Source organism: Verticillium dahliae, genomic scaffold, assembly GCF_000150675.1.
Source record: "Verticillium dahliae VdLs.17 supercont1.25 genomic scaffold, whole genome shotgun sequence".
In the NCBI taxonomy this organism is placed as follows: domain Eukaryota; kingdom Fungi; phylum Ascomycota; class Sordariomycetes; order Glomerellales; family Plectosphaerellaceae; genus Verticillium; species Verticillium dahliae.
Window position 1 is genome coordinate 519,424 of NW_009276932.1, and position 13,184 is coordinate 532,607.

General features: G+C 50.3%; 2 protein-coding genes across 2 annotated transcripts in view; both read right to left on the reverse strand.

Moving 5' to 3' along the window:
• The window catches only part of VDAG_09411 (amidohydrolase family protein), a gene marked incomplete at both ends in the record, with an annotated part of 1,714 nt that extends 600 nt beyond the window's left edge, over positions 1–1,114 (reverse strand). The window contains one exon of the mRNA XM_009655713.1: positions 426–1,114. Coding sequence (XP_009654008.1) covers positions 426–1,114 — 689 coding nt within the window. The remainder of the gene's footprint in view (positions 1–425) is intronic.
• A 10,749-nt stretch (positions 1,115–11,863) lies between these two features.
• Positions 11,864–13,047, reverse strand: VDAG_09412 (uncharacterized protein; the record flags this gene model as incomplete). The annotated part of the gene is made up of 3 exons (XM_009655714.1): positions 12,327–13,047; positions 12,098–12,197; positions 11,864–11,890 (listed from the first exon to the last, which is right to left on the reverse strand). The coding sequence occupies exons 1-3, from the start codon at positions 12,971–12,973 to the stop codon at positions 11,864–11,866; spliced, it is 774 nt and encodes a 257-aa protein (XP_009654009.1). The 5' UTR covers positions 12,974–13,047.
• Positions 13,048–13,184: the final 137 nt, after the last annotated feature.

Sequence of the window (13,184 nt, forward strand, 5' to 3'; positions counted from 1 at the left end):
CTTGTGGAGGCGCTGGTTGGGCGTGGGCTCAGGTGGCCCTAGAGCATCTCCGATTCGGGGTGATGGATATGTTTTGTTCTCCGCCAGGAGCAGCTCGTTCACCGAAAAGCCGAGGAACGAGGGGTGTGAGAAGCCGAGGGGGATCGAGGTGTTGAGAATGTCGAGCAACTCCACCAGTTCAGGCGAGTTGGAGATTGCGGACCAAGAGAATGACGCAAGTCAGCGGTTGATTGGGTTCAAGACGGCCAATTCCCTGGATTGATGAGGGGGGGGGGGGGGGGGAACAAGGGGTTGGCGGATTGGACTTACAGCCCCAGGGACCCTCGAGGAGGTGGGTGGTGATGACGGAGACGTTGAGCTCCCTGTTTCATGCATGTCAGCAAAGCACGACGTCGCACCACCCGGAACCACAATCAAGAACGTACTTGGCCAAGGCCACGACAGCCGCTGCGCCTTGGGCGTCGCTGCTGAAGGTGTCGTGGGCGATGCCCAGGCTCGTCGGCGTGCCCTCGTAGATGGCCGCCCTGGCCAGGTCCCTGAAGTTACCGATCTGCTCGGCAATGGTAAAGTTGGTGATGTCACGGATGGCGTACGCCCAGAAGACACGCGCGCCGCTGTCGACGCTGGCGCGCAGGCCCGCCTCGGCCGTCTCGTTCGACCACGTGTGCGACGCGTGGTCGAGCGTCGTTGTCACGCCGGCGTTGATGGACTCGTACAGACCGGTCAGCTGGCTCAGGTAGACGTCATCGGCCGTGTAGCGACCGGCCGAGGCATACTCGCCGTAGCGGCCAAAGTATTCCCACAGGCTCGTGTTGGAGCCGAGGGTGCGGTAGGCTGTCTGCCAGCCGTGACGGTGCGTGTCGATGAAGCCCGGCGTCAGGATCTTGTCCGTGGCGTCAATGATCTGGGTGTCGTTGCCCGATGGCCGAGGGACAGACTGGCCGGCGGCGTAGATGCCCGTGATGGTGTCGTTGGTGATCAGGAGGGAGCCATTGCGAGTGATGGTTGTGGAGGAGGAGGCATCGTCCCATGAGATGATGGTACCACCTTCGAACAGGATAGAAGAGCCGACCGCCGTGCTGGCGAGGGCCAAGAGGGAGAGAAGGTGAGCCATAGTTCAGCTGGCGGTGAGAATGTGAGCTGGGATCTGGCCTGGCTTGGCGGCTGATGTTCCTGAGCTGATCTTCCTGAGCAAACGGAACGCGCCTGGAGACGGGTTGTTCGTCCTCGACCGCACAACAGCGACATGGTCCCGTTTTATAGTCAGACCTTTCTCATCATCCACCCGCTCGTTCGTCTCATACCACTTTGCTCTCATGAGAAAACGAAAATGGCTCCGTCCACGGTTCGTCCACGGGGGCTCGCCGAATCAGCCGGCTGGCCTGGGATCCCTTGCTCCGTCAGCAGCACGCTGCAGAGTGACGCCTCCATCGTCAGTGGAGTTGACTCCGTCAATCTCTCTTGCGCATGTTCGCTATATGATTAGCGTGGGATGATGTCAGACCACGCGCAATCGGCCGTGTAGGTCCCGCGTGAGCTCGGCGGTTGTTCAAGGTGGGGGGAGGGGGAGCCTCGGGGGGTCACTGCAGCAAACGGGAGGGCTGGTCGCGATCCAAAGCGAATCGAGAGTGGTCAACATTGACCAGGTTTGCTGCTGATGCAACGGCGCCGAGCCGTCAGACGCATTCGCCGCGGACATCCGAACCGCACCATACCCAGGGCCTGGCAAGCCTGGGTCCCATCTGCGGATGACGAATGGATTTGTCGCCAAATTGAGAGGGGCTCCAAGTGGGTTTGCGCGCATGACTGACGGATGATTGAGCTTGGGCTTGCAGTACCGGCTCCACGTCGTTGGGAGCCAAGACGGCGGCATTTTGGGCCGTCTTGTACGATCATCTACCGACAAACTTGTATAACAAGCCTTCGGACTCGGAGCCCCCTTCTGGGTGGCGTGCCCGGGCTTTTGGATCTTTCCGTCTCTCGGCTCCCGGAGCTGTCAAGCCGCGACCTTGACCGTGCCATGTAACACAGGCACACGGAACCTATTGAAACTTAAATCCGCTCGCCGTTGGCTCTTGCATCTTGCGCTCGAGAGCTGCGTCGTCCCGGGCAGCATTGCCGGCCAAGTTGACGACATTTGCTGCCCTTCGCACGACCAATGTCCTTGGGTCGTACTCGTAGTCCTTATTTCCCTGCCACCCAAGTGTGCATCTCTAATGCCTCGCGCATGGGCCCTCTGGACACGGCTGGCCGTTGGCGCTCGCCCTTTTCAAAGCACCGCCTCTCAATATCGTCAGTCCCGCATGGCAGGTTGACAGTCGTACCCGAACGGACAGTCCTCTGGGCGTGGACACCGCGGTTGTGAATTGGGACGTCGGTCCGCAAGGACCGGCCGAGCAGGACCCCTGGCAGCACTCGAGCTCGTCATTTCACTCTCAATAAAGAGCGTCGCACTACTGGCATGTCGGAAACTTTTGTAGTCATCGTACCATATGCCGCACAGCGACGGGTCCAGTGAACTCGCAGTCCTGGCTGAACTTGCTGCTACAGGGGGTCGCCGGGGACACTGCAGGGAACGCAAATCGAACCTGAGCTGCGTCGCCTAAAGTAAGATCGATGATTAAGGTTGCTGCCGCTTATCGTTTGCAATATCCGAGCACTGGCCTACTTGTAACTCGGCAGCGTCTTGCACTTGTCGTTGGGGGGCGCCAGACAGGGGGCCCCGCTGTCGAAGTATGTGATTGAGTGCATAGTGACCCGAGAAAGCACGGTTTAACTTGATGATGTGACTTCTTTCAAGCGAGCAACATCCAAGCTCCCACTGTTCACCTCGATGAGCGGTGTAGCCTGCAACGAGACGTCTGAATAAATACCCCGAAGCATCCCTCCACCCGTTGGGCAAGACCCTGCCCTTGTTCATATCATTGCGCTTCGGGTGGGTTTCGTGTTGCTCAAGTAAACAACGGGCCATGGGGCCTTTGGAGACAAGTGGTTGACCTAGTCGGAGTGGATACAAGGTAAGCTGGGTGTGCTTTAAAACCAGAGAAGCGAAGCATGGTCAATGCTGTCCCCATTGTACTTGATTCGAGGAGCACCTTAAATTGGCTCTGTAGCGACCATGTAAAAGTCCTGAACAGACTCCCTGATCGTCAAGGGTGTGACGGCAAGCTTAGAAGCAATCGAGTTTGCGTCGAGCATGCAGAGTGAAGTGTTTTCTGGACAGATTTAGCCTTTGAAGTCGTGGGGACTGAGCTGCAGTCTGCCAGCATAAGTCTGCCAGGACAACTCTGGCAGCTGCAAAAGGGCAAGGCTTTTCGATAACAACAAAAAACATACAACACCGGGGATTCGCCGGTGGTCACCCACCCGACTACTAGTCCGGCCCTTACTTGGATCATGGTTCGGAGAAATGTCCTCCAAATATGGCAAACTTTTCTTCCAAGCATGGTAGAAGGGTCATGAACCTGCGGCCGGGTACTGTGTGTGTTTTGACTTTCGGCACGGCTGGTACTGATGACATCCAATGATCGTGTGCAAAAATCCCAGCGGCAATGGGCGGAGCCCGCCGCTTTGAATGCCATGCTCAATATCCTTGAGACTTTCTGAACCCCCGCCCATCAATGAACCCCCTGTTCAATTCAGGAAATTGCCTCGATCCCAAACTAGCCATTGAAGTCGCGCTTTTGACTACCTTATTTTGCATGGTGAAGGAGAGCATAGAAAGTCACGTGATCTTTCACATATTTCCCAAGGAAATGTTGATCTCCGACGTTTCCTCAGCTTGGCCTACACGAATGAACGCACACTTCTAGGCTTATCACGTGACCGCGTCCCAACCTAGGCCGACTCGTCCATCGACGGAGCAGATCTCCACCGTTCAGTGTCACTTTATGGAGCGGACAGATGAGCCCTCATCTGCTTGTTTCAAACAATTTTCCTCATCAGCAGCCATAGCAACCTTGAAAATCTGACCGGGTGAATGACTTGATCTCTTTTCCTATGGCAGCACAAGATTTCAGAGGGCTGACTAATAAACCTGCAGAAAAGCCAGGGTGGGGAACGATGCATATTGCATGTACGGTATTATGCATACATAGCGCCCCATATCTTGCATACTGGCTTAGCAGGGCCATGTGGAACCGTAGCCATACCGTTTCAGCACCAAACGTCACCGTTTAAACACCGTCTCCATATCAAATGATATGTAACCCACCCCACCCTGACAAATCACAATGTGCTTTGTCACCTCATAGCGAGAGGTTTATATGTAAAACATCTAGGATCAGAGCCATCATCGATCTTTTCGTAGCAAGAAATTTGCAATGTCTTATGCATAAGGAGGGGGGACAGAAACAGTAAAACGCCTTCATCTCCGACGTATGCAATGGGCACGATAACTGAGTGAAACCTCAAATATACTGTTAATGCATAGTGGTCGTGTCTCACTTCAGTTAGGCAAGAGTCTCAATGGTAAATACTGTAAGAAACTGACCTCCCACACCACTGGGCTATTCTCTAGTCACTGCCATCTTGGGAAAATTTGGGCGGACGCTTTTCGTACTAGTCTGCAAGAACTCAATGTTGTTTATCTGGGTTGACTACTGGAGTCCTGCTACCAGGATGAATGAATTCAACCATGCGCCACTTGCCTTTAGCGCAAATGTTATTCTAGTCTCTCACATATACCTACAGCCCACTACAGCGAGCAGCATTGCTGAAGTCCGCTAGCAGATAACTGAACGACGACGAGGAGTTCAACATGACGATAACGATCCCCGAGTTGTGACGCACCTGTGCACGACCAAAGAGGAACTGGGCTACGGGCTCCAAGAACATCCGGAGCCAGGCTAATCACGAGTGACTCATTGAGTGTTTCATCACCAAACTGCGGGTCAAGGAGTAGAAGTGGCTCTCGAAGCTCTCACCTACGCTGATGAACTGGGGTGCGATTTTGCGACGGAGGCAGGAGCATGACCTTGAGCCACACAAGTCAGGGCCCAACGGGAGCGTGGACCCGCACGGCCAGCCTCTCGTTCTCGGTGGAATCAAGAGCATGGTATACAGGGTCAATTCCGCATGCCAGTCGCTTCCGTCATGACATTCAAGGAGATCCGCCTTTTCTTAGACTGCGTGATGATAAGGCAACCGAAAGTCTCGGATTTGGTTGGCCACGATCGTCCGTTCGTTGTGAAGAGTCATCCTGCTCGGCTTCGAGGTCGAAGGTGCGCTGTCGTTCATACGGCCAACCAATGCTTGGTTGAGTAGGATATGCCTCTTGTGATATGCCGGGCGATATTGTGATAGGAGCGTAGCGCGCATTTAGATGGTCTCAATCGAACTTTCGTATGCAAACCCGCGCTGAGGGATCTGGCGGATCTGCGAGTGGGCTTCACGTGCTTTAAAGCGGCCACGTACTTGACTTTGTGACGTCGATCTTGATGGCCCGTCATTGGACACCACCTTGATCAGTAGTGTCCAAAGGAGTAGCCGCACTGTCAGAGAGCCATGCATTTTGTAGGCGACGTGGCGGAAGGGTGAACAGGGCGGCTCAAGCTCGCCGCCTTACAGGTCGAAATGTCTCGTTCAGCGCAGTAAGAGTGCCAACGTGCACACTCGCGTACAAACTGAAACTATGCCAACTCCTACTACAACTGAAAAATACCACGCAAGCCAGCCTAGTGATAAGCTAGCGTGGCTTCCATGTGTAAGGCAAGGGCATGAGGCGTCAGGTCTCAGGCGCGACTAGCATGTCGCCCCCGTCGTTCACAAACTGTAATACACTGCCCGTCTCGTGCCGCCCACCGTTCGTCTTATCTTCACAACAGCATCCTCCCTGTCTTGCTCCACCGGCCAGGCTCTGTTCATCATTTCATTCCTAGCATCCGGCATCCGGCACCCTGTTTAACATTCATTTCAGACCTTTCTTCTTGTGCCTGTCTCACAGGCGCTCTTCTGGACCTCCTGCATGCTCATTTTCTAGCAAACCTTGAGCTATCCGAACGCGAAATCCCCCTTCTACCCTTGCCTTTGGCACACTGCGACCGCACGATGTCTTCTGTCTTTCCTCTAGAGTCCTAGCCGCCCACGATGGTACCTAGGGCGACTACCGTTCGCGTCGGACTACTATCCTATCTCTCGATGAGTCGGGAGCGATAGCGAAAAGCCCAGGAAGCCTTAGCCCAGTTCCAGGCAGAGCCGATCGCCGACAGGGCATCAATCACTCACGTTATAAAGAAGCAAAGGCAGAGCTCGTATTAAAAGTAGTAAATATAAGGTCGCCTTAAGTGCTCCGAAGACTATGAGTGAATGCTGAGCTAATCTACAGCTTTTTCCGCAATATGCTGGACTTGGACCCGGATAACATCTAGCTTCAGCTCTGTAACGAAACCCCCGAATTAATAGGATACTACTAGGCCTTTCTTCACGATTATATCGTCAACTCATTAGAGAAACGGGTTAATCTTAGACCGGAAGAGTACGAGCTTACGAGGACTATGACTTACACTAAGACGATATTAGAAGTTTAGAAGGGCTTAGTAAAGCATGCCGACGATCACGTTCTATAGGCAAAAAGGAGAAGTAATCCAAAGAAGTCAGCGCACTAGACGCTATCGGTGTCAGAGCGTTACATAGGACTAGTGTCCAAAATCAGCCTAGTGAGTCGCCGAGGTGCCGTCCGCAGCGCTTTATCCCACACTTACTAAGGTCAGAGTTCGCTAATAGATCCGAGAAGGACTAACAGACTCGCTAGGATTATAACGCGACCAAACGTTCGAGAAGGTAGAGATAACCGAGAAAGATATCTTATTAATTTTAACGATATTATAGTAACGGGCAGACGATATACCCTACACCGTATCTAAACGCGTTGCCTTCTACTTTATAGTTCTAATAATAGCCATCGGAGGCTTTCGTTAGGGGACATTGACGCGCTTTCTATATAGCTAAGTCAGACTAGATCTAGTGCAGGATCCATCCTACAAAGCTCCCCACCGACTAGTAGCTACGCCCACTATATTGCACAACAAACAGCAACATAAGAAGGTAATAAATAGTCAAGACCACAAGTCAGGCCGCTCTTTTCAGAAATAGCACTTATAGCCTACTAACTTATGATTTTTCCAGACTGCTATTTAGCGTAATATCCATGCCTTGCCTTCTTACCGACCTCTCGAGCTTGATTATTAGTAAGGCTCTTAAGGATAAAGTATTCAGCGGAAAGTATAGCTCGGCTCTCGAGATGCTATCGGTACTAAATCTACAAGGACAACATCTTATACCACTACTATAGGATAAATCCATACTAGAACGCCCTATATTCGAGATATCGCCCCAAAGTACTATTAAATATAGCAGCATACTCTGCTCGTGCTAGGCTACCGAAGAATGGATCGCCCCTACTCCTTACGCGTAGGCGCGGCTAGACGAGTAGATAGTAAGACATGCAACGCCCTACAATGACCACTAAGAAGGTCAAGCTGAACATATTCAGGATCCTTAATATCCGTAATACGTAATCATATTATCTCGAATACGGAGGCTATATTCCGAAAGAGCTATTAGCTAGTTCATACTAAAGAGAACCTAGCTACTATCGCCTTTTCTACTATTGCGGGAGACAACGAGCTTCTTTTCGAAACTCTTCGATAGTCCCTACTCACACGTAATGATAATGCGCCTATAGACCTATATCTAGAGGATTACGCAAAGTAGGATCAGCGGAGGGATATACAAGAGCTCGACAAGCGACTTACCGAGATCCCACGTACAACGGCAGCTAACAAAGAGAACGCATAGAGGATTGCATCTCGGCGTGGCTATATTGTGGCGACACTATCAAAACTCCAAGTCATGCGACGTCGTAAGGAATACTTTCTTAAGGCCGATAAGTTAAGGGGCTAGGGACGTTCAATAGAGCACCTCGTCAGTAAAACGACGCGACCGAAAGCCGGACGCTATACTATTAGTTTAGCAGCCGCAACGATTATCAGCCGCTATATAGTCCGATATTCGGGAATCGATATACTAGCTACGATAAAATACATTAACCTCCTTATCGCTTTCCTATCTAATAGATTCTCGGAGGTCGAGCACCTCGAAAGCACTACGACGATAATACCCACGAGTCATAGCATCGATAAAGAGGCAGATAAGCAGCTTTTCTTGCAGCTACCGACGATTAAGGCGCCATTGCTAGTGGAGAAAGGACATATAGGAGTCAACATAGCTACTGAATATCGGTGTCTATTCGGTTATAAACCTGTAACGCCCCAGCCCGGTCGTCACCAGGACACCAGGCAGGACACCCCGCAGGCGATCGGACGCGCCGCACGGACCCACAGGATCACTCACGTGACCGTGACCAGATCACGATTCTCAAAGTGATCCGGTCACTAACCACACCGTGACCCAAGCAACAGGATCACGACAAGAAAGGTGAGCCATCCAACATGGACTCACCAACCCAACACGACAAGGACAGAATGACAGGTATATAAGGACGGGCATTCGGTACTTGTAGATACATTCTTTCTCACGACAGTGATCAATCTAAGTCTTACCTTGTATTCATTGTAACGAGTGCGCAACGCCTTACGACACCACATCGTCTCAGAGTCACAACCTAAGCTTCTGCTAACAGCAACCCTAACCCTCTGACAGTGTTCCCCCTTCGGAAGCTGCCAGGTCGTAACAAAACCACTAAGCAGCAGATTTGCTCTAAATAGATACGTAGTAAGCATTTATAGAGATACATTTTCAATACCGTTCTACTATCCCGAATACTTATCGTAAGATAAGAAAGAAATCATTATTAATAGGCTATCCGAATAGATTATCTATACTACGAGATACCACGGGAAACGCAGCGCACTATATTACCCTTAGAATTCGTCGCTAGCTAGCTTAGGGCGATCTCGCCGCATCAGATCATCCCAAAAGGCGGAATACAAGCTTTGTCAGGGACAGTTCGCTGCCGGCAATAGGTATTCAAGGCATATAAACTCGGCGCACCTACATTAAGGCCTCTTCGATAAGCCTTTTCCCTGCCCGGAATGCAAAATCGCGGGGGTAGAAGCTTAGATCGAAGGGATTAAGTACTAGCGCGAGCACACTTAGGAAGTACATAGTTACAAGGGCTAGACGGGGCATAGGAAGTCTAATAAAGAATTTAAGGCAGCTAGGCTAGGCGGGGTAGATATAGGGAAGAAGAGGCTACGGGTATAGTCCCAATGCTGCTATTGTACAAGATACTATCTATAGTGCCTTTTTGCTAGATTTAGAATCGAACCATATACGGGCGCTTATAAGCCGAACACGAAGTAGGGTCCCGTGCTTGACTCCCCTTACGCAAAATGACTTCTAGTAACAGGCAATAAGGTCCGCCCTCTATATATATATATAATATATAATACAAAGTGGGATATCTGCGAAAGAAGTAACAATTTTCGTACGACGAATAAGCCGCCCTATAAAGTTACGGTCGCGTTCGCTTTAACAATATATCAGAACGCTAGCAGATAACGCCGCTCCCCCTAAAGCCGTACGACCTAGAGGAGATCCGCAAAAGTCGGAAGCGTACAGCCACTAAGTTTTCCAAGCGCCGCAAGACGTTCTTGCGCAGGGCGCATAATCTATCGCAAGATTGTTAGGCCAAGGTATACACCTTCATCGAATACAATCGTCGCATATAGGTCTTTACGAGCAAGCCGGATCAAGCGTCATTTCCGCCTATAAAGGATGAGATTATGAGCCGAGATGCTTCCGAAACAGGCTATACCTGACTAACTGCTCATAGCTTCGAATCTACCCGCTTCCGGAGATATTCATACCTAGCATGTTCTCCACCTTACCTCAGGTTCACAACGATAAGCATAACGTAGTAGATCCCGCGCTATTAGATAGGTTTAATACTTACGCCGCTAATCAATGAACACTAAGCAATCGTAGGGATTATAGACGAATACCGCCAATCGTTCGACAGAGGCAGTTTATATAGCGGGCTAGGCAATCGAGTAAGGACCAGACCGATAAGTCCATCGGATTACGGAACTACGGTGTAGGAGGCACGCGACAAGAGGAACAAGAGAACTCGCGCATAGCAAGAAACCCCCCTCATATCGCCGCTACCGATAACTATGCGAGGGTCGGATTGACCGGTCTTTCATAGCGGGCGCGGTGCTAGAGGATCTGCCTTACCGCTCGTTCAAGATAGGGCTAGGCTCTCCGTTCTTATTTAATACCTATTACTTCGAGTTTCGAGCTCCAATTAGTGCTACCACAAATAAGCTAGCGTCGGGGCCGCTCTATATATCGGCTTCCGATATCCTCTAAAGGCTCGTAATTATATAATAGTTATTATTAGAACCTAAGATTATAGGATATTTTATCTACATCATAGAGTATATCTCGGGAATAAAGATTTTCAACTTCGGCTATAAGCTCTATAGCACGTAGATAGCTCTAACATAAATATATATTTACCGACATTATGCTTATTCGTAGTTAAGTCTTCATAAGGCCCTCTGAAACTCCTCGTAGACTGGTTCTAGCATTCAGAGAAGGCTACCTTCAGCGTTAGTAGGAGTACTACACTTATGCCCCTAAACAGCACCACCCGATACGCTAGGGGCCTACCGTCGTTCTCTCTTACTCGTGAGTCGATAAGGATAGTAACATAGTGGCCACGACTAGCTAAGGGACAAAGTGAGGGAGCGTGGCTAACTCATCGCAGAAATCTATCTATAAATACAGAGGTTTTCCCTTCCGCTTTATACATTTCATCATCCTCTCAACATAGCTCCTCCTTCCACTCACTCTATGCAACGACCAGAATACACACTATGAGCCTTTGGAGCACTTTACACTCTCTAGGCGAGAGGCCTGCAGTCCCAAATCCAATAACTACCGCAACAGTTAAACAGGCTATACAACTATATATCGGATCCGCCAAGGCTGCTTCCGTTCGGTCTCCAGACAACCCCGACCATAACCATCGTTCAGTCGGTCAAGCGGTCTTATTCGCCGAGGAAGCGGTGTAAACGGCGACTAGTCCAAAAGTCAGCAGCCTGACCCCCGATATAGCAGCCCCTACCGCTCTACCATATAGCCTACTTAAAATCGGCAAGATAGTAGCCACTCTCAGTAACGCATCTCCATAAACTGATCTTTTAGCTCATCACAAACTAAAGAAAGCACGTAAGTAATGCCCCATGAAGCCTCACAACGCAGCGATAAAGAAGGGTCTATAGTAACAAGTTTTCCCCACTAGCGTTATCGCGGTCGAAGCCGGGCTCTACACGATCCCGTCCTATAAAGCGAGCTAGAGAATCATCGATCGAACCATAGCCGCAGAGGAAAAAAGCCCCGAAGGCTATCAAGCTTGACAGATCCATAGTTTATAACGTGGAAAATCTCACAAACTTTACTTTCAGAAACGGCACCATATATTGCAAGGCTAAATAGGCTCCCACAGAAGTCCAGCTTTATAATATAGTTAGAGACGAAGTAATAGCGATTTATAAACGAGAAATCATATCGCGATTCGGGGCTAACGTATAGGCGAAGCAGAAAGCTACTTATTTTAACCAGAGACCAGAAATCCAAGATATAAACGATCGGATCACGTCCTAATTAGGTAAGGTAGATAGGTTTTAATAGTACACTTGTTTTGGATTATATATATAGGCTTATTTACGCACACTCTTCCTCTATTCTAGGTTGTCACAAGATCTCCGACTCGTCGGTTTCTCACTAGCGCGTTCCCTACGCGAACTCTATTCTCGCTTATCTTTATCATATCTATGTACCTTACAGGCGTATCCCCGCAATTTACCATCAGTCGGAAATCCTCGCCTCGGTTCTACTAAAACCCAGCCGGACTACCGAGTATCTATATAGAGTTCGTATCCAGCATACTCACTTAGAAGCTAGTAACGCCACCGGGATCCGGGGCAGCGCTCGTTATCCGTAGTGTTAATCTAGAGTTAATGCTAGATAACCAGTCGCAGGGGTAGCACAACACACTCCGGCCGTCCACCAATTTTAGCTCGTCAAGTTATAACACTTCCAAAGCAGGGTAGCGCTACATGAAACGTACCAACGCGAGGACTCCTACATACATGTTAGCAAGAGATACGGAGCGAAGCTTAGGGCAGGGCACGCGATCGAGAGGAATGAGAGTAGGCGGATCGCAGCGGCTAAAGTTAACGTAGAGATTTTATAAAGCGGGAAACGAAGACAGAAAGACATTAAATATTATTACAGTAGTATTTGCCATACTCAATGATCTAATGTCGAGCCTAGTCACCGAACGCAGCGCCGCGTACAGAGGGCCGATAGACTCAAGCCTCAGTTCGCCTTCAATCTTGAGATCCTGGATACGGGCGTAGTTAGGAAGTATTATCAAAAAGTCACCGACTAGACGATCGACTGAGCCTCTCCGGCCCGGAAATAGCCAGATCTGTTGGCACAGTCGGGTGAGTTGGGCGTTTTTCTTCGGTTTCCGCGCATGGGAACAGGCATGGGAGATTGTGATCTGCTCGAGCTGTGGCAGAGAACTCAAAATCTGGTTCAGTCGACGGATGTCTCCATGGCGACTTCTAGACCCCTCGACCGCTACGAAGTGACGATAGTGTCGGAAGGCCTGCAAAGCATTTTCCTTCTTCGACGGAGACTGCGACACAAAAGGGTGCGCCTCGTACACCTGGAGCGGGTGAAGCTGCCACTCTTTGTAGTCGCACTCCGGCCACTCGCCGTGATACACCGTGAGAGCTCGTGTGAGCGGAGTTGTTTGTTTGATGTGGTGTGTCAGGCCCGACAGTGCCGAAAGGGTGTTGAGTACGCAGAGGTGACGCGACGCCTCGGACAAGCAGGCATGGTTGAAGTGACTGGAAGTCAGTGCCAAATTGAGAAGGCTTCGTGAGTCTAGATACGAGACGAACTCGTGGATGATCTCATAGGGCATCCTTTCCATGGTAAAGGTGGGTGAACGCAGGCTGGCCCAATGCAGCGAACCCGCAGGCGCACAGTAGCGTAGATATGGCCGTTGTTGTTCTTCTCCTGTTGAGGCTCATCCCGGATAGTCGCAATCCTGAACAAAGCATGGTATGAATCTGCATTCTGAGTTTCTCATGGACTGTAGTGGGAACCTGTCCGAATTTATTGTCGACTACCTAGGCAGGCAC